Source organism: Carcharodon carcharias, chromosome 33, assembly GCF_017639515.1.
Source record: "Carcharodon carcharias isolate sCarCar2 chromosome 33, sCarCar2.pri, whole genome shotgun sequence".
Taxonomy (NCBI): domain Eukaryota; kingdom Metazoa; phylum Chordata; class Chondrichthyes; order Lamniformes; family Lamnidae; genus Carcharodon; species Carcharodon carcharias.
In genome coordinates, this window is record NC_054499.1 from 151,495 (window position 1) to 179,424 (window position 27,930).

At 46.5% G+C, this 27,930-nt stretch overlaps 1 protein-coding gene across 1 annotated transcript; it reads right to left on the minus strand.

The window, feature by feature from the left end:
• Nucleotides 1-3,439: 3,439 nt before the first annotated feature.
• On the minus strand, nucleotides 3,440-18,753 carry LOC121272363 (profilin-1-like). Its single transcript, XM_041179007.1, has 3 exons — nucleotides 18,322-18,753; nucleotides 8,822-9,014; nucleotides 3,440-3,697 (listed from the first exon to the last, which is right to left on the minus strand). The coding sequence occupies exons 1-3, from the start codon at nucleotides 18,739-18,741 to the stop codon at nucleotides 3,597-3,599; spliced, it is 714 nt and encodes a 237-aa protein (XP_041034941.1). The 5' UTR covers nucleotides 18,742-18,753; the 3' UTR covers nucleotides 3,440-3,596.
• Nucleotides 18,754-27,930: the final 9,177 nt, after the last annotated feature.

The window sequence follows — 27,930 nt, forward strand, 5'->3', positions numbered from 1 at the left end:
AGTTAATTCCAGATGGGAATGTATCAGTTTTGGCTTAATGGTATTTCTCTCTCCAATGAATCAGACATTTGTGGGTTCAGGTCCCACTCCACAGGCTAGAGTACATAACTCCCATCCATCTGTAAGATCTGCCTTACCCACCTTCCCCATATCCCTGGCTACTGATCAGCTGACTCCACAAAAGCCACTGATCAAACCTGACTTTGTTAATCTGGTACTGTATTTACCCACTGCCACTAGAAGGTTCCCTTTCATTCTTACTGGCCTCAAAAATTTAATTAGGTAATACAATTTCAGGCAACTGGTGAGAGGTTGGGAAGTGTGGGTATCCACAGGGACCTGGGTGTCCTTGTTCATGAGTCTCTTAAAAACTAGCATGCAGGTGTAGCAAGCAATTAGGAAGGCAAATGGTATAATAGCTCTTATCAGGTGATCTGAGTACAGAAAGATGTCTTGCTGCAGTTATATAGAACTCACCTGAAGTATCATAGTTTTGGTCCCCTTATCTAAGGAAGGATATACTTACACAAAAGGAATGCAACAGAGGTTCGCCAAATTAATCCCTGGGATGGTGGGATTGTCTTATGAGGAGGTTGAGACAACTGGGTCTGTAGTCCCTTGAGTATTGAAGAATGAGGAGTGGCCTCACTGAAACTTAACAGAATTCTTACAGGGCATGTAGATGTTACCCCTGGCTGGTGAGTCTAGAACCAGGACACAGTCTCAGGATAAGGGGTAGGCTATTTAAGAATGCAGTGAGGAATTTCTTCAGAGGGTGGTGAATCTTTGGAATTCTCTACCCCAGAGGGCTTTGGAAGCTCAATCATCGAGCATGTTCAGGGTAAAAAGATAGATTTCTGGAGACTAATGACATCAAGGGATTTGGGGATAATGTAGGAAGGTAACACTGAGGTAGATGATCAGCCATGATCAGTTTGAATGGCAGAGCAGACCCAAAGGGCCAAATGCCCAACTCCTGTTCCTAACTCAAATGCCCAACTGTATTTGCTGATGCCTGTATTCAGCTGGCTTCTTCCAGCCCAAGAAATATGCTGCATTTTTGAAACAGACTCAGAATTGGTGAGGTGACATTGAATAACTTGCACAGAAATAAACCCAATGATGTTTCAATGTCCTGGTCAGAAAAGTTCAAGATTCTGTTCCTGGTCTAGGAACTGTTGGCAAAATTTGACAGCTATACAGCTGCTTCTTCTCAATGAGGGTTCCTAGTCCTAAATGCTGTCTAGTGATCCCTACTACACTGTCTGGGTATGGGCATTTGATAATAAGCTAGTGTTCAGCTATGTTGCCCTGTGCATGAATGTCCTGCTAGCACATCCTGGTGATCCTGACACTATCCCCCATGGAAAGTTCCACATTTCCAATTCATTCTATTTCTCACAACTTGGTGTTTTGATTTTTGTCCTTAATCTTCAATCATTGGTTCAAATTTCGTCATCCTCCAAACGTGACAACTTATTAGGTTACAATAGCATGGCAGAGGTGGTAGCAGAGCACAGGAGAAAATGTGCACAAAATGGAGATGATGGAATTTTCAGTAAAGGGCATAGATTTGGAAATTGAGAACAAGCAAAAGCCCCATTTAACAACACCATTGGACCACAAGGACCCAGATTTCTGGATGTTAAGAGGCCAGCATACATGATGAAGGGGAGCACACTTGGGAAGGACCAAGTACACCAGTGCTAAATATATGATCAAGAGAGGAGAAACCATCGATAAACTTAGTATCTTTGGAACAAGTAGAATTAGGAGAGCAGCGTTATCACAGGCCAGTCTTCAGCCAATATAATTCAGTCCTCAAGAAACACAGGCTTTGTTATAACCAGTATCATCCTATGGGCCCTGCCAACAGCAGAAGCACTGAAGACTTGTGCGCTAGCCACACCCTAGCCAATCTGTTTCACTACAACACTGGCATAACAATGTGGAAAATTGCTATCACATGTCCTCTCCACAAATATTCAGTCTAATAACCGTCCCAGCCTTACTGCTGTTCACGAGCAAACAGCACCTACTCAGCAATAATCTGCTCCCATACCTCAGCTTGGGTTCCGCCAGGGCCATTTAGCTCCCATCCTCATTATAGCTTCGGTGTAAACATAGACAAAAGAGCTGAAATCAAGTGGCGATTTGAGAGTAGACTGCCCTGGACATCAAAGCAGCATCTCAGTGCCATCAAGCAGCCCTAGAAAAACTGAAGTCAGTAGGGTCAGGGTTGGGGTGGAATGCTCTCCACCAGTTGGAATACTTAACAGCAAGGAAGATGGCTGTGGTTGTTGGAAGTCAAATCATCTCAGCCCAAGTATCCAAAGATACTAAGTTTATCGATGCAAGGTACTTGTGAAAGAAAGTGGTTTAAAAAAAGTACTTACTTGTACTGAAGTATAGACTAAGACGGAGCAAGTATTAAAGACAAAACAATTATTGAACCAGTTTTAAGAAGCATGAGATTTTCCAGTAGCATCTAAGGGTTGGATAAACAACTCACCCAGTGATGTCACAGGTTAGTCATTTTTAATGCTGTAAACTAGAAACCAAACTAGGGGAGTGGTGTAAACTAGAAACCAAACTAGGGGAGTGGTGTAAACTAGAAACCAAACTAGGGGAGTGGTGTAAACTAGAAACCAAACTAGGGGAGTGGTGTAAACTAGAAACCAAACTAGGGGAGTGGTGTAAACTAGAAACCAAACTAGGGGAGTGGTGTAAACTAGAAACCAAACTAGGGGAGTGGTGTAAACTAGAAACCAAACTAGGGGAGTGGTGTAAACTAGAAACCAAACTAGGGGAGTGGTGTAAACTAGAAACCAAACTAGGGGAGTGGTGTAAACTAGAAACCAAAGAACACAGAACTGATTATTTTAAAAAAAAACTCATTTTAAAGTAAGAGAAACCAAATGAAATTATATAAAACCTTAAATATGTAAAACAAAGGTGTGGAAGGGCTAAGGGAGCTGAGCTAAGGACTATTATAGTTTGCTGATCTGCAACATGAGCAAGTTGTTGAAGAGAACATCAGCTCAGTTGTTGTGTTGGAGTCCAAGATGCAAACATTGCAAGGCATCAGGGAGGGTGAGAGAGAACTGGACACGGATCCCAGAGGGAATCACATCCTTTAAGTTAGGTAGTAGTTCAAATTTGGTTTGTGGTCAGGGATATATGAGGATGTGACCACAAGCCCGGCATGGAAGGAGAGTGTAGAATCACTGGTGCAAATGAGTAAATGTCTCAGGTCAATGACCCTTCTTGACAGCATCACGTTTACTGCAAATACAACTCAGTTACTGTTAAACCAAAATCAAAGCAATTGTTCAAACTGGGTGCCAAAGATTTATTGACATTATTCAGTTGCACTTTAGATTATTAACTATTAGTTAAACATGAACACTGGATTTAAAAAAGTGAAGACAAGGTGAACTAGATTTTGCATTTTTAATGTTACCATGAATACATCAATAGTACAAAAATGGGTCATTGTAGCAGGGAGTGTGTAAGTATATAATGCAGAATCTTCGATCTCCCTATAGCAATAGTGAGGCAGCAACAATTAGCACATGGCCAAAGAAACATCACAATTAGTAGCCACTGTGCTTCAAGAAATCAATAGTACTTTGTACTTGAGTCATCAAGTTGCCTCCCGTCACAGCCGGTGTTTTGGCCTCCACTAAAATTAGTGCTGAAACAGAAAAAGCACATGGTTAGGATGAACACAAGGATGCTAATCTCACTTTTCATTGGCATGGTATCACAAATCACACACAAACACAAGTCGCATTTCTCAGAGGAATGTGGAAAAATAACCTAGGCTTTAAAATTGTGACCCAATCTCCCAACTCATTCTGCTGCTATAACAATGCAGGGGTGTCAGTCACCAGTGCCAAGCCTCTCCCAACTGGATATGTGGAGCAGAAACACTGACTGGCTTTCCCCTTGCATAAACCCAACAAGGTCAGCTGTGCAGCAGTGCTAAACCATGACTGAAATTAATTAGGATCTTCCACTAAACAACAAAGAGACTTAACTACTTTGAGCCATTATATTCTATAAAAGATGCTCCCCTCTGGCAGAGAGCCAGTGATCAGCAGGACAGTCCCCCACAAATACCCAGCTATAGTGATCAGCAGGACAGTCCCCCACAAATACCCAGCTATAGTGATCAGCAGGACAGTCCCCCACAAATACCCAGCTATAGTGATCAAAGGCAGAAAAGACAAGCTTGGAAAGTGAGGATCATTGTTCTAATCAGATGCATGTGTTCCCACAGGAGTGAGAGAGAAATTAGTTCTCTCTGCTATCCACTGTCCCCTCACCAAAACTGTGGTATCACTGCTCCCCATCACACCCTGAACAGCCTCAAGAGCTTTTGGGAGGGGAGTACGTGTTCCAGATTTTCCACTACACACTGAAGTTGTGTTTCCCAAACAGCCTAAAGTTACATCCCTTTTCTATCTATCCCATCAATTCCTTTACATCTTGAGCATCTCAATTAAATCATCCCTTAATCTTTTATCCTCAAGGGAATAAAAGTCTAATCTATGCAATTTGCCCTTATAATTTAATCCAGAGATATTTGATAAGGTACCACACGTAAGGCTACTTAAGGTAACAGCCCATGGTGTTGGGGGTAGTATATTAACATGGATAGAGGGTTGGCTAACTAATAGAAGACAGAGGGTTGGGATAAGGGGGGCATTTCCAGGATGTCAACCTGTAACTAGTGGAGTGTTGCAGGAATCAGTGCTGGGGCCACAATTATTTACAATATATATTAATGACTTGGATGAGGGAAGTGAATGTTCTATCACCAAGTTTGCAGATGACAAAAATAGGTGGGAAGGCAAGTGGTGAGGGTGACACAAAGAGTTTACAGAGGGATATAGACAGGTTAAGTGAGCGGGCAAAAACTTGGCAGATGGAATATAATGTGGGAAAATGTGAGGTTCTGCACTTTGACAGGAAGAATAGAGGAGCTGAATATTATTTAAATGGAGAAAGACTGCAGAAAGCTGCAGCACAGAGGGATTTGGGGGTCCTCGTGCATGAATCCCAAAAAGCTAACATACATGTTCAACAGGTAATAGGGAAGGCAAGTGGAATGTTGGCCTTTATTCCACAGGGAATGGAGTATAAAAATAGGGAAGTCTTGCTAACACTAGACAAGGCACTAGTTAGACCACACCTAGAATACTGTGAACAGTTTTGGTCCCCTTACCTAAGGAAAGATATACTGACATTGGAGGCAGTCCAGAGAAGGTTCACTAGGTTTATCCTGGGTATGGAGGGATTTTCTTACAAGAGAGGTTGAGTAGGTTGGGCCTGTACTCATTGGAGTTTAGAAGAATAGAGGCAACCTTATTGAAACATATAAGATTCTTAGGGGCCTTGACAGGGTAGATGCTGAGAGGTTGTTTCCCCTTGTGGGAGAGTCTCGGACCAGAGGGCATAATCTCAGAGTAAGGGGGCACCCATTTAAAACAGAGATGAGGAGACATTTCTTCTGCAGGTAGTGAATCTGTGGAATTCTTTACCGCAGAGGGCTGGAGAGGCTGGGTCGTCACCGATTTTTAATCAGTAAGAGAATCAAGGGTTATGGGGAAAAGGCAGGAAAGTGGAGTTGAGGATTATCAGATCAGCCATGATCTCATTGAATGGCAGAGCAACCTGATGGGCTGAATGGCCTACTTCTGCTCATATGTCTTATGGTCTTTCAGTTCTCTGCACCCTCCTACAAGGCCAATCTATTCATTGATGCTCAAAACTCAATCCAGTACTGTGGTCTAACCAGAACTCTACATAGCACAACCTCCTCTCTTTTATATTCCAGCCTCTGGGATGAAGGCAAGTATTCCAATAGCTGTGCAAGTTATTTCTTTGTACCTTGTCCAATAACTTTTTGAAATGTGTACTTAAGACAAGAAATATGAGGAGCAGAGTAGGTCATTCAGTCCCTCGAGCCTGCTCCATTCAATAAGATGATGGCTCATCCAATTGTGACCCCAGCTCAGTTTTCCTGCCAGTCACTTTGAACCCCCCAACTCCCCTGTACATTAAAAATAGACCCAGCCTCTTCTGCTCTAGGGAAGAGAATTCCAAAGATTAACAAACCTCAGATGAAATCCCCACTCATCTCCATCTTAAATGGGAGACCCTTTATTTTTTAAGCCACGCCCCCTAGTTCTAGATTTACCCGCGAGGGGAAACAACCTCTTAGAATCAACACCATCAATTCCATAATTTTCAATAAGATCATTTCTCATTCTTCTAAACGCCAATCAACCCAACCTGCTCAATCTTTTCTTTTGGGACACCCACTCCATCTCCCCGCCCATTCATTCCACAAATCAACCTCGAGAGAGTCTTCTCTGAACTGCACCCAATGCAAGTATATCCCTCAAGTAGAGGCCAAAACTGGACCATACACTGGAATGTGACTTTAAACAAGAGTACTGAGAGTTGGGTGAGTGAGGGAGTTGGAGGAAGGAGGTGCTCCTTTGTTTTTTCCAGCTTCTTCACCCTGCAGAAATTGGTTCTTACTCCGGATGAAGAAACTAGCTGTTTGGTGAGTATCAGGTAAGTGGTTAAGGTTTATTCCAGTTTAAAATAGTACATGAACTGGTCATAAGGTTAATAAAATGTATAAAAAAGGAAAATAATTAATTAATTAGCTACTTAATTTTATTCAAAGCACGTTAAGGATGGCAGGACAGGTGATGTGTCACAGCTGCAGCATATGGGAGCTCCTGGATGCCAGTGTGATCCAGGCCAAACACATCAGCATGAAGTGGCAGCGGCTCATGCATTGAGCTGGAGGCCGAGCTGCAGACACTGCAATGCAACAGGCCGGGAAAAGTTACCTGGACACTGACCAAAAGGTGGTCATATCCCTTGGGATAGGGTCTTCTGATTTGGTCAGTGGTCAGGGACAGGAGGATGCCTGCAAGGTAAGGGGACCCAGAGGGCAGGAGTGTCAGACTTTCCAATTGTCTGACAGGTTTCTGAGGTTCTTTCAGCTCGTTTGGAATGAGAGCGACTAACCATGGCACTGGAAGCCATTGAAGCGGCGGTGGTGGTGGGCGGGGGAAGCAATGTAGTGATAGTCAGGGGACAGTATAGCGAAGGGGATCGACGCTGTTGTCTGCAGCCAAGAGTGAGTGAGAGTCCCAATGGCTATGTTCCCTGCCTGGTACCGGGAGTGAACGCGTGGCTCAAAGGCTGGTGTGGTAGAGCGGGTTCCAGCTTGTGGGGCACTGGCATCAGTTCTGGGGAAAATGGGGGGTGAGCCTTTGGGACAGTCTACACCTGAACTGTGCTGGAACCAGTGATCTAGCGAGCCGCATAACTAGGGGAGTAGAGAGGATTTTAAAATGAATAGTGGGGGCAAGGGATCAAATTTGGGAAGATGTGGTAAACCAAAGAGCAGAGACAAGGCACTAATATGTGCAATGATAAACAGACCATGACAGGAAGGGATAGAAAGTACAGCGAGTACAAATCTAAGAGTAAATCAACAGTTAAGGCTAGAGGTTACAAAAATAATAAAAGGATAAAACTAAAGGCTCTGTTTCTGAATGTATGTAGCATTCAAAACAAAAACAGGTGAACTGATGGCTCAAATAGAAATATGTATGATCTGATAGCCATTACAGAGACATGCAGGTTGACAGATTGGGACCTGAATATTAAAGGGTCCACAACATTTAGGAAGAACAGGAAGTTAGGAAAAGTTGGAGGGGTGGGCTCTGTTAATTACTGATGGTTTCAGATGACCCAAGATCAGGAAACCAGGATGTAGAAGCAGTTTGGGTACAGATGAGAAACAATAAAAGGCAAGAAAATGGTTAGGTTCTCCGGTTGGAAACGGTCATTGCCTGGCACTTGTTTGGCATGTATGTTCCTTGATGCCACATTGCTTAAATGCAGCCTTGATGTCAGGGAGGATCACTCACTTCACCCCTGAAGTTTTTGATCTTTTGTCCATGTTTGAAACAAGGCTGTAACAGGGGCAGGAGCCAAGTGGCCCTGGCGGGACCCAAACTGATTTAATCAGGTTTGACCTGTTAACATTTTCACCTCCCCTCCCTGTAAACAATTTCTACATTATGCCTTCAAAAATCAACATTATTCAAATTTAAAACCCTGGTTCTAAGCATTTAACTCATTTCTGCTTTACTGGAGGTAAATAGAGTCTCACCCATAGAATTAATTCTGGTATCAGCAGCCACCAAATTTACAGATTACTGTGCACCTTTGATTATGTTCTGAAACATCTTGGGGGATGTTTTTCTACATTAAAGGAATAGAAGCAAGTCATTGTATCCCTAATTTTACTTGAAAAATGATATCCGGCTTGACGAGTGCTACAGAATCTCCACTTGGGTTCACCCACTCGGAGTTAAAGTCCTGCACTGCTGACCCACCCACACCACAAAGGTACCAATGCACTGCAGCAATTCAAAACAGCAGCTCATCAGCTTCCTAAGGACAACAAGGAATGGGCAAGGAATGCTGGACTCGTCAGTCCCAAGAATGAGATTAAAAACCCGGAAACCAGCTGTCTATAATGTGCAATTAAAACCTGGTTAAAAAAGTGATTCTACTGGGGGAGATGGCAAAAATCACACATTGCACAAGTCAGACAAAAGGAGTTAGTGAGGGAGATTTGAACTAAAGCTTCTTTAAAAAGTTCTCAGTGCGTCTACATTTTAACAAACGGAGCTGGTAAAGTCACAGCACAATTGCACTTTTACGTAGTGAATCATGTGAATTATATCTTGTTAGGACATTGGAGTTCAGAACTTACTTTGCTTCGTCTGGAAAACCACTGCACTGCATTTCGGTTCGTCTGGTGTGCTGCTTTTGCTCTTTAAGCATACCCATCCTTGACTTTCCTCATCCATTTGGTCTTGAACAAGAGTATACTTTTTATTCCCCAGTGTTAGGCCAGTCGTTAGGAGTGAGCTCCGGTTGCTCAGTAAAGGTCTAATCTGATCAGCCTGGAACACAAAAGATGGTTAAAAATCATTAGGCATGAAGAAAAACTTTTCCACGCAGCCAGTGGTTAGAATCAACATGCGCTTCCTGAGCGTGTGGTGGAGACAGAGTCCATTTAGGCTTTCAAAGGGAATTGCATCGTTATCTGTAAGTGAATAAAATTGCAGGGCTAGAGAGGAAAGGCAGGGGAGTGGCACATGGTGAATTCCTTATTCAGAAGGCCAGCATAGACATAATGGGCCAAATGGCCTCTTTCTGTGCTATAACCATTCAATGAAAACTAAATTCAAATGAATGCAAAACACCATGTGAACACTGGGAATTTGAAATAATAGGAAACACTGGAAACGGGTCTGGCAGCATCTTTCAAGAGAAACAGGTTTCAGGTAGATGATCTCTCATCACAACTGGACTCAATCTCCCTGTATCTCAATTCAAAGGCTAAGTTTAACTGTCATAAGTTAATGTCATAAGGAGAAGCTGAAAGAAAATACTGAATAAAGAAAGCTCAAGTAACTTTTTGTTACAGGGAAAAAAGATCAGACAGCACAGACTTGAATGCAATAGCTGTACAGATTACAGCAGGTTTGTGTCAGTACCTGTGTCATCACCACTTCCAATACAATGAAAACGGAACAAATCAGACAGGTTAAATCAGACAATGGCCATGAAATGCTCCTATATAGAACACAATCATTTCTTCAATAAAGATTAAGCTTTTTCAAAAAAAAGTCTCACTTTCACTCAAATACTAAAATCCAAATGTGATATCACAGCTGTGGGTGGGTGAGAGACAGTAAATAATTAACCCCTTTTTTACAAGCTATGGCCACCTCACAACTGTAAACAAAGCAACAGAACAGGACAATGAGAAAGTTAGTTTGTGAAACTTGCAGATCATAGGATCAAATCAGAGCCCAGCACCCACACACTTCAACTGAAGCTCTCCAAGATCCCATCTGACCCGTCAGTGACAACAGTCAAGAGAGAGATCTTGCAGAATGCTCCAATCTGCCATGGTTCTTTGTTCTTTGGAATGAGTTTGTTCCTTTTTTTTTTAAATGGCATTTTTAGACAAGCCTCATCTCAGTTTAGACTTTGAACAAAAGATGGTGAAAACCCAATTTTGGGCAAGTTTCCGGCACAATAAATACACGTCATTCAATTCACAGTTGCTTGTTTCAAGTTTTGCTGACCAGCTAACCTATTCTAATGCAGTTTCATGTAATGTCTACTTTTCTGTCTGAAACACATTTAATTTGACAATTCCAGACACTGGTTACCATATCAGGCAGCTAGAAACAAGCAATAAAAATCCTCTAAGAACTTAGGAAGACTGACCATAAATCTGTTATAAAGATGGCAAACTGCTACAACTTTACTGGGTGTTCGGCCTATCCCACAGGTCCGACAGACCTCCATTACTTTTCATTCAAATTCTTCAGTGTGCTTACAAGCTATTTAACAATGATGGCCTCACATTCCATTAATCTTCCACTATTTCCAACAGAAAAACTAGTCCACGATCAGAATTAGGAGCCAAAGTCATTGACTTACAAAACAGGGAGATTCATTCTGCGTAGCTGTCTGAATCACATCCGTATAGTCCCAAACCCCAGGCTCATTTTTTATCTGCTGCCTTTTGAATATTTATCATGTGCACTCAGTTCAGCCTCACTACCATCCCCAAAACGCCAGATAGATTCTGGATAAGCAGAAGTCTCCTCCAATAAATACTGGCAAAGCCATTGTATCCAGTCCTCAAACACACACTCTTCCCTCATCACCAGCTCCATCCCTCTCTTCGTCACCGAGGCTTTTTTTAATCTATTCTTTCATGGGATGTGGGCAGCGTTGGCAGGGCCAGTATTTGTTGCCCATCCCTAATTGCCCTTGAGCTGAGTGGCTCGCTTGGCCATTTCAGAGGGCAGTTCAGACTCAACCCCATTGCTGTGGGTCTGGAGTCACATGTAAGCCAGACCGGGTAAGGACAGCAGATTTCCTTCCCTAAAGGGACATTAGAAAAAAAACCCACTAAATACAACAATCGATAAAGTTTTCATGGTCACGTTTTACTGAGACTAGCTTCAGATTCCAGGTTTTATTCATTGAGTTTAAATTCCACCGGCTGCCGGGGTGGGATTTGAACCCCTGTCCCCAGACCATTAGCCTGGGTCTCTGGGTTACTAATCCAGTAACATTCCCACTACGCCACTATCTCCATTCACAATCTCATCACTGTACGTGACCCAACCTGAACTCCCAACCACATATCATAATCACAAAACCTGTCTACTTCCATCTACATCACACTTTTGCCTTAGCCCATTTGCTGAAAGCCTTATCTTTGCCTTTTAACCTCAACTATTCCAACGTTTTCCTGACTGGAGCCCTCTCTTCCAAGAATTCTTAAACCCTTCTCTATTTCTTAACTTTCTTGGTGATGTCTCCACCCCCTGCTTAACTCGATGCCTGAAGTTCACCTGGCTGGGTCGGTTTGCTCCACATGGTTGTATAAAGTGCTGTTTAGGCCACTATGTCCCCAGCTGTCTTCCTGCTCTAGAGGTTTTTTCCCTACACAGGGTGGAATCATATCTTAAGAGCGTAGAGGAGTTCAGTTGGCAATCATACAAAGGAAATTGTATTCCACCACTGTATCACATCTGCCTGGGTAACGAATAAGGAATCTGCTATCATATTGGAAGCAGAGAAGGGAGCAGTGAATTATTTAAAGAAAACCAGGGAGAAGCTTGTAGTGATGCTGAGAAGGGAGGATGAGAATTCTTAGATTTGAGGCATTGGGAGTCAAGAGGCCAGCAAGAACAGGGCTGAAGCACTCAGAATCATTGCCTGGAATTCCCCAGTGACTATATCCATGAACTCCCCTTACCCATATCGACACAAAGCCTTTTTTTCACATCCAGACATGGAAGCAGCTGCCACACCTAAAGCAACACCTACTTGTATCTCCGCCACCCGTCTCTCTCCGTCTGTCACTGGGGCTGTCTGACCATTTGTCACGTATCCAGTCTTGAATTAACTGACCATTGGATGCAGCTCCCAAACTTCATTCTCATGCTACTGATTCCATCCCCACTTCCCCCACCAGCCTCTGTTACAAAGACAGCTGAACATCCACCCCAACTCAACCAAAACTTAATTCATATAATAAACAAAACACTTGGACAGTCACAGTCCACACCAGGCTGCAGCCTATGTCGCTTATCAGTCATATCGATAACTAGCCCTAGTTGTAAAGTCAATTGTAGATTTTTTGCTTATGTCAAAATTAATGGGGAGAAAAAAACACATCAACTGCACAGGAGTATTGATCCCTCATCCTTTGACTGGAGTCTGAATGAAATTTGATGCCTATTTGAACTGCTCCAGATGGGGGTCACTTAGTTGATTCGAGAATAATGCGTGATCTGTGTTTGCAACTGACAGCTGTAATCATTTTTCTTTCTTTTTTGCAAGTGTGTCCACTGTTTCTGTCACATCGTCTTGAAACATGGAGCAGCAAGTTCTCGCAAGCGAGGGCAGTCTAAAGAATTTGGCATCAGATTCTGTCCAATGAGATGGAGCCACACTTGAGTTCTGTCGAAGGGTCATGAGGACTCGAAACATCAACTCTTTACTTCTCCGCCGATGCTGCCAGACCTGTTGAGTTTTTCCAGGTAATTCTGTTTTTGTTGATTCAGAGTCTCCAATGAAAGGGAAGCACCTGAAGATCTTGGGAAGGGTTGAGGGGAATGGAAATCAAGCTGCAAGTCTACAAACCACTTGCTAACCCCAGACAGATAATGAAATAAGATGTGCACTTAATGTGATCAAGTTTTCAGGAACCTGGTCAGCTGTTAAGAAATGAAGTTTTATTAAAAGTGATACTGGGCACTCGGGAATGTAATTGACTGCCAAACAAGGTTCAGGGCCCTTAGCAAAAACTCCAGCTCTGCCCCACGCTGGGGTTAAAGTGCTGGATACCCCACCTTATGGTGAGGAAGAAACAAATCCCCACCTTGTGCACCCAACAAATCGAGAGAACTAGTTTGGGTGGGGGAGCAGGGGAAAGAGAAGCTAACTTTTGTTTTAATTTATTTAAATATTTAATTAATAAATATTTGCCTAAGTAATAATCATAACCCCTCCACCACCAGCAAAATTGTCAAGACTAAAGTTTTGCAAACAGTTTGTTTAATTGTTTCCTGATTCCACTTCCTCCTTTATTGGGAGATTTTGTTGAGTTAGTCACCATGCCTCAGTTCCTTTGTCGGTTTTCAGATGGGCAATGCTGCAAGGTGCAGCTAGGCAGAGTGAATAAGCACTGCCGAGCTCAGATTAAAGGTGTATTAGCTCCGAAACCAGAAACTCCTCGAACTTCAATTGGCAGACGATGGAGGGAAAGGGGAGCTCAGCTAAAGGCAGGTGGTACAACACAGGCTTGCAATCCACTTGGTTCCTCTCCCAAAAATATGTACAATCTTGGAAGGGCCAGTTTTGGTCTCAGCAACCTTTACCTACAGTTATTGTTACCTGAACATGTTCCTCTGCTTCTAAAGGGAGAAATTCAAACGTTAGATTTATTGAGATAACAGCAGCTTTTACACAAGGCAAAAGTTTACAACTCATTGAAAAAAGGTGGTGACTACCAGTTCAAGAGCAATGAAACATGAGCCCCCCCCCACCATCCCCCCCTCCCCCCCACACCGAGAACCACAAGCAGTCAAACTTTTGACTCCCCTGTCAAAAAGTCTCACATCCTTATGTTTCCAACAAGTCTGAGAGCCACAGAGGGAAGAGACAGAGAAGGACACTTAATGCTAAAAACTTGGAGAAGTTGCACCCAAGGGGCATAAGCTGCTAACTGGAAATCACAGGTGTCATACAGGAACTCAGCAAACAGCTGCAGACTTGTTCCAGCACGTGTACAGTTCCAGCACGTGTACAGTTCCAGCACGTGTACAGTCACTGTACAAGAGGAAATATTCCAGCTGCATGACTAGGTTCTTTACAGGGTGGACCATACTCCAAACACGTACAATCATCTTCAGTCCCAACTTTTAGATAGTGAAAATACTTTTGCCAAATTTGAGGCAATAATTTTGGGCATTTAATTATGTTAAGAGATGTAAAAAGAGAACTTAAAATTGTGTGAAGGATCATTCCAGACCTGATGTGTTAAATGCTGCCAAACCCTATTTCCAACATTCCATTTTTATTCTTTTCCCATTTCAAGACGACATATACACAGATCCAGTACTAAACAGGTCATAATGCAAAGTTCCACATATTTGAGAGGAGATAGAAAGATAATCAGTGAGTGACCAACAGCTGTATACAGCTAGATTTTAACATACTAGAATTGTTTAGTGTGGTAATAGTCAAAAGTTCCAATTTGATTAAAAACTTTTTTTTAAAAGAATTACACAATGCAGAGGCCAGAGCTGCCTTTCAGTCTCTCTCACATGGTGACCGATAGCACACAGGCACAGCTATTGCATCATAGTTCCCTCTCCAGATCCCTCTCCACCCCTCACCCCTCCCCAACAGTGGATTCCAATTGCTTCCTACCCCGGGGCCCAGAACAACTCTACTACCATTTGTCAGATTTTGTACTGAGCAGGAATCACATGATCTATAAACACAATATCAGACTGGTTCAATTCCACTCTCTCTCCCCCTCTTTCCCCCAAACTAATCTTGGGGATATTAGGAAGATATCTAACTGAAGAGGCACTAATCTAGAAGCACAGAATGGTTACAGCACAAAGAGGCTATCTTGCCTGCCTTTTATTCTCATGGGTGTCGCTGGTCGGGCCCAGCATTTATTGCCCATCCCTAGTTGCCCCTTGAGAAGGTGGGGGTGAGCTGCCTTCTTGAACCGCTGCAGTCCATGTGGTGTAGGTACACCCAGTGCTGTTAGGGAGAGAGTTCCAGGATTTTGACCCAGCGACAGTGAAGGAACGGCCAATATATTTCCAAGTCAGGATGGTGTGTAGCTTGGAGGGGAACTTCCAGGCGGTGGTGTTCCCCATGTGTCTGCTGCCCTTGTCCTTCTAGATGGTAGTGGTCGTGGGTTTGGAAGGTGCTGTTGAAGCAGCCTTGGTGAGTTCCTGCAGTACATCTTGTAGATGGTACACACACTGCTGCGACTGTGTGTCGATGGTGGAGGGAGTGTATGAGGCAGCAATCAAGCGGGGCTGCTTTGTCCTGGATGGTGTTGAGGTTCTTGAGTGTTGTGGGAGCTGCATTCATCCAGACAAGTGGGGAGTATTCCATCACACTCCTGACTTGTGCCTTGTAGATGGTGGACAGGCTTTGGGGAGCCAGGAGGTGAGTGACTCCCTGTGGAATTCCCAGCATTGTCTGTACTTGCCCCAAGAAGGGAGCAACTGACTTACTGCCACTCCCACTGCTCTCTCTTTCTCCCCCCCCCCCCCCCCCAAAACCCTGCACGTTCTTCATTTTCAGACAAGAGTCTAGTTCCCTTTTGAATGGCTGGGTTGGAGCTGCCCCCACCACACCCTGTTTCCCTTGAGCCAGTCTGCAGCACAGAGGCAGCTGGAGTGCAAAGCGGGGAAACTGGAAAGTGGAGAGAGGTTTGGGGGGAAAGTGCATCTTCACAACAGGAGGGAAGGAGAGAGAGGGAGGCAGAGGGGGAGGAGAGAGAGAGAGGGGGAAGAGAGAGAGAGAGAGGGGGAAGAGAGAGAGAGAGAGAGGGGAAGAGAGAAAGAGAGAGAGGGGAAGAGAGAAAGAGAGAGAGGGGAAGAGAGAAAGAGAGAGAGGGGAAGAGAGAGAGAGAGAGAGGGGGAAGAGAGAGAGAGAGAGAGGGGGAAGAGAGAGAGAGAGAGAGGGGGAAGAGAGAGAGAGAGAGAGGGGGAAGAGAGAGAGAGAGGGGGGAAGAGAGAGAGAGAGAGAGAGAGAGGGAAGGAGAGAGAGGGGGGAGAGAGGGAAGGAGAGAGAGAAGGGGGGGGAGAGAGGGAAGGAGAGAGAGGGGGGGGAGAGAGAGAGAGAGAGGGGGAAGAGAGAGAGAGAGAGAGGGGGGAAGAGAGAGAGAGAGAGAGAGGGGGAAGAGAGAGAGAGAGAGAGAGAGAGAGGCGGAAGAGAGAGAGAGAGAGAGGGGGAAGAGAGAGAGAGCGGGGGAAGAGAGAGAGAGAGAGCAGGGGAAGAGAGAGAGAGAGAGCAGGGGAAGAGAGAGAGAGAGAGAGAGGGAAGGAGAGAGAGGGGGAGAGAGAGAGAGAGAGAGAGGGAAGGAGAGAGAGGGGGAGAGAGGGAAGGAGAGAGAAGGGGGGAGAGAGGGAAGGAGAGAGAGGGGGGGGAGAGAGGGAAGGAGAGAGGGGGGGGGAGAGAGGAAAGGAGAGAGAGGGGGGGGAGAGAGGAAAGGAGAGAGGGGGGGGGGAGAGGGGGGGGGAGAGAGAGAGGGGGGGAGAGAGAGAGAGAGGGAAGGAGAGAGGGGGGGGAGAGAGGGAAGGAGAGAGAGGGGGGGAGAGAGAGAGAGGGAAGGAGAGAGGGGGGGGAGAGAGAGAGAGGGAAGGAGAGAGAGGGGGGGGAGAGAGGGGGGGGGGAGAGAGAGAGGGAGAGAGGGGGGGGAGAGGGGGAAGGAGAGAGAGGGGGGGGGAGAGGGGGAAGGAGAGAGAGGGGGGGGAGAGGGGGAAGGAGAGAGAGGGGGGGGAGAGGGGGAAGGAGAGAGAGGGGGGGAGAGAGAGAGAGGGAAGGAGAGAGGGGGGAGAGAGGGAAGGAGAGAGAAGGGGGGAGAGAGAGAGAGGGAAGGAGAGAGGGGGGAGAGAGGGAAGGAGAGAGAAGGGGGGAGAGAGGGAAGGAGAGAGAGGGGGGGGAGAGGGAAGGAGAGAGAGGGGGGGGAGAGAGGGAAGGAGAGAGAGGGGGGGGAGAGAGGGAAGGAGAGAGAAGGGGGGGGAGAGAGGGGGGGGAGAGAGGGGGGGGGAGAGAGGGGGGGGGAGAGAGGGAAGGAGAGAGAAGGGGGGGGAAGAGAGGGAAGGAGAGAGAAGGGGGGGAGAGAGGGAAGGAGAGAGAGGGGGGGGAGAGAGGGAAGGAGAGAGAGGGGGGGGAGAGAGGGAAGGAGAGAGAGGGGGGGAGAGAGGGAAGGAGAGAGAGGGGGGGGGAGAGAGGGAAGGAGAGAGAGGGGGGGGAGAGAGGGAAGGAGAGAGAGGGGGGGGAGAGAGGGAAGGAGAGAGAGGGGGGGGAGAGAGGGAAGGAGAGAGAAGGGGGGGGAGAGAGGGAAGGAGAGAGAGGGGGGGGAGAGAGGGAAGGAGAGAGAGGGGGGGGAGAGAGGGAAGGAGAGAGAGGGGGGGAGAGAGGGAAGGAGAGAGAAGGGGGGGGAGAGAGGGAAGGAGAGAGAGGGGGGGGAGAGAGGAAGGAGAGAGAGGGGGGGGGAGAGAGGGAAGGAGAGAGAGGGGGGGGAGAGAGGGAAGGAGAGAGAGGGGGGGAGAGAGGGAAGGAGAGAGAGGGGGGGAGAGAGGGAAGGAGAGAGAAGGGGGGGAGAGAGGGAAGGAGAGAGAGGGGGGGAGAGAGGGAAGGAGAGAGAGGGGGGGGAGAGAGGGAAGGAGAGAGAGGGGGGGAGAGAGGGAAGGAGAGAGAAGGGGGGGAGAGAGGGAAGGAGAAGGGGGGGAGAGAGGGAAGGAGAGAGGGAGAGAGAGAGGGAAGGAGAGAGAAGGGGGGGAGAGAGGGAAGGAGAGAGAAGGGGGGGAGAGAGGGAAGGAGAAGGGGGGGAGAGAGGGAAGGAGAGAGGGGGGGGGGGAGAGAAGGAGAGAGGGAGAGAGAGAGGGAAGGAGAGAGAGGGGGGGGAGAGAAGGAGAGAGATAGAGAGAGAGAGGGAGAGAGAGAGGGAAGGAGAGAGAGGAGACAAAGTGGTGTCTCTGAGAGCGGCCGCTCCGAGCGCAAAGCAAGTTGGCGGCGGTGGGGCCACTCCCTGGGCGGACACATGTGGGGCTGAGAGTCTCTCATTGTGAGGGGGAAATTCCGCAGCTTCCGCCAGACCGGGGGGGGGGGGGGGGGGGGGAGAGAGAGAGAGAGGGGGGGTCGGATTTGCCCCAAATGAGGGTCAGACCCTCCCCCTCCCCTCCCCCCCTCCCCCCCCCCCCCCCCCCCCCCGCCCCCGGGGAAGAGCGGAAAGTCCGGCGGACAAAGTAACGCAGCGTCTTTGCCTCCCCGGGAGGCGGCCGGAGTCGGAGAGTTTGTCCCGGCTTCGGGGACGTGGAGACCCCCGCAGACCCCCCGACCCCCTAAACCTGCCCCCCCCCCCCCCCCCCCCCCCCGACCCCCTAAACCCCCGACCCCCGACCCCCGACTTACCTTCACGTTCCTGAAATTCCCCTCTGGGTAAGAGGCCCAGATGCTGCCGTCCTTGCCCAGAATGGCAACGTCCCCAACCCCCTCCGGGGCCATCAGGCTGTCTATGTAGCCGCTCCAGGTCATGCTGCTGGGCTCCGGGGGTCTGTCCGGGGGTCTGTCCGGGGGTCTGTCTGGGGCTCCGGGGGTCTGTCTGGGGCTCCGGGGGTCTGTCTGGGGCTCCGGGGGTCTGTCTGGGGGTCTGTCTGGGGCTCCGGGGGTCTGTCTGGGGGTCTGTCTGGGGCTCCGGGGGTCTGTCTGGGGCTCTGGGTGTCTGCCTCTCCCGCGCTCAGACAGACACAGACTGACTCCGATCGCCGCCTCCTCCGGAATTTCAACAAGGAAGAAGCTGGAAATCTGGGCGGTGTGTTCACTGCCCCACATCCTGTATCAATCCACCGCCCCCCCCCCCACCCACCCCATCCCTCCCTCCACCACCACCCCCCCCAACCCCGTACACCCCACCCCCACCCACCCCCCAAAAGCAGCTCCGACCCCCTCGCACCCCGATTATCCGGCACTCACTTGGAAGGACTCGGGAACTATTTCCTCCCGGCGGAGGCACATCTTGTGGTCGGCCGGAGCTTTTTTTTTTGGGGTGGTGTGGTGGGGTGGGGGGGGGGCGGGGGGTGAAACTTTTTTTTCCCTGTAAAGTTCCTTTTTTGCCTTAAAAGGGCCGGCTCTGAGTAGTGAAACCTCCTGCAGCCGTTCCGCCTATCACCCTTCATCTAGAGCACAAAACACGCTTTACCCTAATGTTTCTGGGGAAGTCACAAAGCACAAGCCAAGCACATACAAAGGATGCTGCACTCTCAGCTGCTTAGCGCAGCCTCAAAGTTTCAGCTCCAACTTTGCAGCAGCAAAGGTTACAAAGGCTGTGATGGCAATGCTGGAGGCTGGGTTACCCTCTCTACATTTTGACACAAGTGCTTGAAATGCAAGGAGGGATTTTTATTTATTTGTTTTAATAAAATACAAAGATCTTGCTGCTTGGCAAAGCTGGTGGATGTTACTGCCAGAGGGAGGACCAAAGGGTAAAGGCCCCATTTGGGCTCAGGGTCTAACACATGGTGCTGCTTGCCGGACACCAATCATGGCAATCCCCCCCCCCCACCCCCAACCCCACCCCCACCACAAGGATGTCGCAGTCAGCCTTCCTCACAGGAACAGCCCCAACCCAGCTGGCACTCACCAACCCTCTGCCCCAGCTACGGCAGAGGGTTCTCGCCGAGGAGACCCCAACTGATGAAGCCGCTGGTTCCAGCCCCGCCGTGGGATCTGGACCTGGAATGGTTACAGCAGAGAAGGAGGCCATTTGGCCTATCATGACGGTGCTGGCCCTCTGAAGGAGCAAGGCGCCTCCCACCACCTCCCCTGCCTTTTCCCTGTAGCCCTGCATTTTTTTTATTTTTCAGGTCATGATCCAATTCCCTTTTGAAAGCCTCAATTGACCCTGTCTCCCCCACACTGTCAGGCAGTGCACTCCAGGAACCACTGGCTGTTGCGTTCCGGTCTGAACAAATTAATCATGTGCTGAACAGTTAGAGTGAGCCTCTAGCGACAGGGCTAACATTGGGGGATGAATGGTATACTCTTGTTAAAGACCAAATGGACCCACAACAATGGATATACCCAAGAGCAAGAGAGAGTTTGCCAAATGATCAGGCATGAAGTGCAGTCATGGTCATTTTGCCAATGTTCTAACAAGATATAATTCACATGATTCACTACATAAAAGTGCAATTGTGCTATGACTTTACCAACTCCATTTGTTAAAATGTAGACGTACTGAAAACTTTTTAAAGAAGCTTTAGTTAAAACTCCCTCACTAACTCCTTTTGTCTGACTTGAACAACGCGTGATTTCTGCCATCTCCCCCAGTAGAATCACTTTTACCAGGGTTTTAATTGCACATTATAGACAGCTGGTTTCAGGCCTGTGCCTGTTTTAATATCATTCTCAGTGTGTTGCTTTTGCTGACAAGACCAGCATTCATTGTCCATTCCTCGTGGTCTTTAAGGAGCTGATGAGCTGTGGCCTTGAAGCGTTGCTGGTGCTGTGTTAGGTCAGCAGTTCCGTGATATGCATGGAGGCAGAGGGCATGGTTGAGGTACCAAATGAATACTTTGCTTCTGTCTTTATCAAGGAAGAAGACGTTAGCCAGGCCATGGTGAAAGAGGAAGTCATTTTGACACTAGAAGGGTTTAAAATTGATCAGGAGGAGGTATTGGATAGACTGTCTGTACTTAAAGCCATTAAGGCACTGGGACAGGATGAGCTGCATCCAAGGATCCTGAGGGAAGTGAGAGTGGAAATTGTGAAGGCATTGGCCAGAATTTCCCAGTCTTTCTTAGACTCAGGAGTGGTGCCAGAGGACCGGAGAATTGCAAATGTTACACCCTTGTTCAAAAAAAATGAAAAGATAAGCTCAGAACTACAGGCCAGTCAATTTAACATTGGTGGTGGGAACATTTCTAGAAACAATAATTTGAAACAAAATTAATAGTCATATTGACAAATGCACATTGATTAAGGGAAGCCAGCATGGATTTGTTAAGGGAAAAGCACGTTTTACTTGCTTGAGGTTTTTGAAGAGCTAACAGGGAGGGTTGATGAGGGTAATGCTCTTGATGTGGTGCACATGGACGTCCAAAATTTGTTTGATAAAATGCCCCACAACAAACTTGTGAACAAAGTTATAGCTCATGGAATAAAAGGCAACATGGAGTTGGCCGAGTGACAGGAAACAGGGAGTAGCCATTAAATGGATGTTTTCCAGAGAAAGGTTTATCGTGGAGTTCCCCAGGGTTCAGTGTTGGGACCCTTGCTTTTCCTGATGTATATTAATGACCTAGACCTTGATGTTCAGGGCACAATTTGCAGATGATATGAAACTTGGAAGTATTGTGAACCATGAGGAGGATAGTGTAAAACTTCAGAAGGACATAGACAAGTTGGTGGAGTGGGCAGACAGGCGGCAGATGAAGTTCAATGCAGAGAAATGTGAGGTGATTCACTTTGGTAGGAAGAACATGGGGAGACAATAAAAAATAGGGGGTACAACTCTAAAGGGGGTGCAGGAGCAGAGGGACCTGGGCGTATATGTGCATCAGTCATTGAAGGTGGCAGGACAGGTGGAGAGAGCGGTTAATAAAGCATAACAGTATCCTGGGCTTTATTAATAGGGACATAGAGTACAAGAGCAAGGAGGTTATGTTGAACTTGTATAAGGCACTAGTCCAGCCTCAGCTGGAGTATTGTGTCCAGTTCTGGGAACTGCACTTTAGGAAGGATGTGAAGACATGAGAGAGAGAGAGAGAGAGAGAGAGAGTATGCACAGAAGAGGTTTACAAGGATGGTTCCAGAGATGAGGAACTTGAGCTCCATAGACAGATTGGAGAAGTTAGCACTGTTTTTCTTGGAGAGGAGAAGGCTGAGAGGAGATATTCAAAATCATGAGGGGCCTGGGCCGAGTAGATCTGGAGAAACTGTTCCCACTCGTGGAAGGATCGAGAACCAGAGGGCCCAGGTTGAAGGTAACTGGTAAAAGAAGCAGAAGTGATACGAGGAGAAACCTTGTCACACAGTGAGAGGTTAGGGTCTGGAGGGCTCTGCCTGAGAGTGTGGTGGGGGCAGGTTCAGTCGAGGCATTCGAAAGACAATTAGTGTTATCTGAAAAGGGAGAATGTGCAGGGTTAAGGGGAGCAGACAGGAGAAATGGCACTAAGTAAAATGCTCATTCGGAGAGCCGGTGCAGACGTGATGGGCCGACTAGTCACCTCCTGCACTGTAACAATCCTGAGAGTCTGCGATGGAGAAATGGATGAACCCAGCTTAACAAGAAAGACCCATCGGTGACTCAATCAGGAAGTTACAGATAGAATTAGATGAAACAAAGAGGTTTACAATGTTGCGAAAACCAGGAGCAAGTCTCAGGCTTGGGAATGTTTCAGAATCCAGCAAAGGGTCACCAAAAAGTTGATGAAAAGGGAAAAAAACTAGAGGGAAAACCAGCCAGAAATATAAAACCAGATTGTTTTATAAGTACATAAAAAGGAAGAGAACTGAAGTAAACATTGGCCCCTTGGAATCAGAGACAGGAGAAATTATCCTGGGGAATGAGGAAACAGCAGAGGCATTGAACAAGTAGTTTGTGTCTGCTTCACAGTAGAAGACAGACATTTCATACCAGAAATGGACGGTAACCTAGGAGCTAAAAAGAGTGAGGAAATTAGTGAAACTAATATCAGCAAAGATAAAGTATTAGAGAAACTTAAGGGGCTAAAATCCACTAATCTCCGAGACCGGAAGGCCTACACCCTAAAGTACTAAAAGAGATCGTTGCAGAGATAGTGGACATACTGGCTACGATTTTCCAAAATTCCTTCGATTCTGGAACGGTCCGACTAGACTGGAAATTGGCAAATGTTACTCCGCTTTTCAAGAAAGGTGGGAGAGAGAACGCAGTGAACTACAGGCCAGTTAGCCGAACATCAGTTGTTGGGAAAACGCTGGAATGTATTATTGAGGAAGTCTTAACAATGCACTTAGAAAAGCGTAGCCTGAATAGAACAAGTCAACATAGTTTTTGTAAAGGGAAATCCTGTTTAACAAATTTATTTTGAGGATGTAAAAGGGGAACCAGTAGATGTAGTTTAGCTGGATTTCCAAAAGGCATTCGATAAAGTGCCACACAAAAGGCAAAAGGTTAATAGGCAAGATCGGAGCTCATGGAGTTGGGGGTAATAGATTAACATGGATAGAAGGTGGGTTAATGGACAGGAAGCAGAGACTGGGCATAAATGGGGCTTTTTCACGTTGACAGACAGTGAATAGTGGAGTGCTGCAAGGATCAGTGCTGGGTCCTCAGTTATTTACAATCGATATTAATGACTTAGATGAAGAGACCGAGAGTAATGTATCTAAGTTTGCTGATGATACCAAGCTAGATGGGAAGGTAAGCTGTGGGGAGGACACAGAGAGACTGCAAAGAGATAGACACAGGTTAGGTGAGTGGGTGACAAGATGGCAGATGGAGTATAACATGGGGAACTGTGAACTTATTCACTTTGGTCACAAGAATAGAAAAGCAGAATATTGCTTAAAAGATGATAAACTTGTAAGTGTTGATGTTGAAAGAGATTTGGGTGTGTTTATACACGGAACACAGGAAGTTAGCGTGCAGGCGCAGCAAGCAATTAGGAAGGCAAATGGCACGTTGGCCTTTATTGCAGGGGTTTGGAGTAGAGGAATAAAGAAGCCTTGCTACAGCTGTACAGAGTTTTGGTGAGCCCACATCTGGAATACTGTGTGCAGCCTCCACATTTAAGAAAGGATATACTTGCATCGGAGGCAGTACAGCCGAGGTTCACTAGGTTGGTCCCTGGGATATGGGGGGGTGGGGGGTTGTCCTATAATGAGAGGTGAGTAAATTGGGATTATATTCTCTGGAGTTTAGAAGAATGAGAGGCAATCAAGATTCTGAGGGGGTTTTGACAGAGTGGATGCTGAGAGATTGTTTCCCCTGATCAGGGAATCTAAAACCCGGGGCACAGTCTCAGGATAAGGGGCTGATCATTTTGGATTGAGATGAGGAGAAATTCCTTCACTCAGAGGGGTGTGAATCTTTGGAATTCTCTACCCCAGAGGGTTGTGGATGCTCCATTGTGAATACATTTAAGGCTGGGATAGACAGAGCTTTGGTCTCTCGGTGAATGAAGGGATATGGGGAGCAGGTGGGACAGTGGAGTTGAATTGTATTGAATGGTGGAGCAGGCTCAATGGGCTGAATGGTCTACTCCTGCTCCTATTGCTTATGTTTTTGTGACTTGCATCTATATCCTTTTAATGTAGAAAAACATTCCCCAAGATGTTTCAGAACATAACCAGACAAAGGTTTAGTGGCTGCTAATACCAGAATTTATTCCATGGCTGAGACTCAATGTACCTGCCAGTAAAGCGCTTAAGCGCTGACTTAAATGCTTAGAACCAGGGTTTTAAATTTGAATAATGCTGATTTTGAGGGCATAATGTAGAAATTGATTATAGGGCTCTGGGTGAAACCTTTCTTTTACTCGTTCATGAGATGTGGGCATCACTGGCAAGGCCAGCATTGGTTACCCATCCCTAATTGCCTGGCTTACCACACCATTTCAGAGGGCATTTAAAGTCAACCACATTGCTGTGGGCATGGAGTCACATGTAGGCCAGACCGGGTAAGGACAACAGATTTCCTTCCCTAAAGGACATGAGTGAACCAGATGGGTTTTTATGACAATAGATGATAGTTTCATGTTCGCCATTACTGGGACAAACCTTACACCCTGGATTTATTAATGGAATTTAAATCCACCAGCTGCGTTGTGGGATCTGAACTCTCTGACATTAAAGCCACATTTGACCAATGTGGCATCAAGCAACTCCAGCAAGGAACCTTTGTGCTAAATAAGTGCCAAGCAATGAACATCTCCAACCAGAGATTCTAACCATCTCCCCTTGACATTCAATGGCATTACCTTCACTAAATCCCCCACTATCAACAACATCGGGGTCACCTTTGACCAGAAACTGAACTGGACCAGCCATATAACTACTGTGGCTACCAGAGCAGGTCAGAGGCTGGGAATCCTGCGGTGAGTAACTCATCTCCTCACTCCCCATAGCCTGTCCACCATCTACAAGGCACAAGTCAGGAGTGTGATGGAATACTCTCCACTTGCCTGGATGAGTGCAGCTCCCACAACACTCAAGAAGCTCAGCACCATCCAGGACAAAGCAGCCCCGCTTGATCGGAACCCCATCCACAAACATTCACTCCCACCAACACCGATACACAGTAGCAGCAGCATGTGTACCATCTACAAGATGCACTGAAGGAACTCACCAAGGCTCCTTAGACAGCACCTTCCAAACCCACAACCACTACCATCTAGAAGGACAAGGGCAGCAGATACATGGGAACACCACCGCCTGGAAGTTCCCCCCCAAGCCACTCACCATCCTGACTTGGGCAAATAGAGCTGAGCAACAAATGCTGGTTGTACCAGTGACACTCACATCCCAGGAGGGTACAAAAGGAACAGTGGGAAGTCTCCAAAGAAGCATTTGGTACAACAAAACCTGTCTAGATCCCAGGCAAGGACTCTACTCATGTAATGAAATAACTGGTCAACAAGGGGTGGCAGAAAACTAACATGGTTTATATGAAGGCAAAGGACAATAGAGATCCTGGAAACTGGGAGAAGAACAGCAAAAGGATTCAAAGGAAGTGAGAAAGAAGAATACAAGAGAAGGCTTGAAACTATATCGAGAGAGGTGCCCAAGGGCAAGGTGAGTTTTCAAAGCTGGATGCAGGAGAGACTGGAATTGAAAACGAGGAAATGGCTGACTTGCCAAATACAATAGAGAACGATGATAAAGTACCAGATTTGGTTTTGCTTTTCGCCCTACCTGCAGGAGGAATTCACTGGGTTTAGTAAGATTTTCACGGGAGTGAGTGAGAAAATGCAGTTGAAGCCCATGATCAGCGGTGATCAGATTGAATGTCAGGGCAGACTCGATGGGCTGTGTGGGCTAATCCTGCTCTGACCCCTCCAGCTCTTGGTGTTTAATAGAGAAATGGTGATGTAAAAATGTGACTCAAGGCTAACAGCTCCAGGACCTGATGGTTTCCACTCCAGAGTATTAAAAGTAGGTGAGCAAATGTAATAAGATCAGAAGAAATAGAAGCAGGAGTAGGCCATTTGGCCTATCGAGACTAGACTTTTGCCCACTCACTGAATCTGTCTACATCCCTTTGCAGACGCTTTGTGCCCTCTTCACAACTTACTTTCCTAGATCCAGCCTTGTGATGATGTGTTGCAGCCAATATTGATGCCACACAAGCACCAAGATATAGAAACAATACCTGTGTTTAACCTTCAACACCATCATAGAGACTCTCACCTTCAACATCTTGGGTGGCACCAGAATCTTATCAACAAGAAAATCAACAAGGTGGCTTTAAGAGGTTAGAATTTGGGTATTTGTCAATGAATAGCTCAGCTCCTAATCCCACAATGCTTTGCCACCACCTACAAAGCTGAAGTCAAGAGTGAGATGGAAAGTTCTCCATTCACCAGCTTCATCAACATGGCAAGCAGTACCTAGCAGTTTATTTATTGGTACCCCTGTCACTGATACTGTGGCTGTGGTATATACAGTCCACATGATGCACTATCGTTAGCAACTCACTGAGGTCACCTTAATACAATCCCCTTCCCCCATCTAGCACTGAGCAGGAGCCAATAGGAACATCATTATCTCCAAGTTCCCACCCAAAAACCTTTATACAGTTTTGGTTAGCCCACAATTAGAACTGCATCCAGTTCTGGTCACTACACTTTGGGAAGGATGTGATGATCCTCGAGATGAGGCAGGAGGAAATTTACCAGAATGGCCCCAGGGATGAGGAAGTACAAAGGTAGATTGAGAGGGAGATCTGATAGTGGCATCCAAGACTATGATGGGTTTAGATAAGGTAGTTAAAGAGCAGCTGTTCCCATTAGCTGATTCTGCAAAGATAAGGGGACACTGATTTAAAATTTGGGGCAAGAGATGCAGGGGGGAATATGAGGAAGAATTTGTTTCGCAGCGAATGGAAGTCACTGCCCATGAGGGAGGTGGCTGTGGAGACAATCGACGCTTTCAACGGGAAATTGAATGGACACTGGAGAGAAATAAATTTGCAGGGATACGGGGAAGAGAGAGAGAGAGAGAGAGTGGGACTGATTGGATTGCTCTACAGAGAGTCAGCATGGACACAATGGGCAGAATGGTCTCCTTCTGTGCCAGTATGACTCCAACCCAAAACCATTCTTACTTCAACATATATTGTTCCTTCATCATCACTGGGTCAATATTGTGAAGTTTGCTGTGAACTACCACTTTGGAATGATTTTCACCACACAGGCTGCAGGAGTTTAAAGGGAAGATCCAGTTATCTTCATGGGGTAGCACAGATGTTCAATAAATGCTGCCTTGCCAGGGACATCCACAACCTGAGAAAAATAAAATAAATGGAAAGCTTTCGATTTCATGCACTCAATTCCCTTCTCTGAGAACTGGACGCTAGTTAAGACCAGGATTCTGTTCATATGCAACAGAAAAGATTTGGTAATTTAAAGGTGATCACTGAATAAGGAACCTCCAGACTGAATTTCTGCAATATTTTATACACCCTGTTTAAGTCTATGATATGTTTCCCTGTGGAACAATTGTCTGTCTTTTGAAATCTATCAAAGACTGGCCATGCTTTGAACACATCCAATATCAATCGTCTTTTATATAAATTTCATCCCCGAAGATCCAAGCTACATCAATATCCAACTGGCAGACATCCCATTCACAAGATACTTTGTTTCTGAACTTACTTTTGTTTGGAAGCAACAGTGACAAGTCCAAACCTTATTTTCTGTTCAGCGAGGATGTAACCTGGTTCCACGTCTCCACTGCACTGTCCCACTGGTCATTAGGTTTGGATTTGGAGAGCATCAGTGGGCAATAGTACCCTCACAACTTACAATTGCCTTCAGC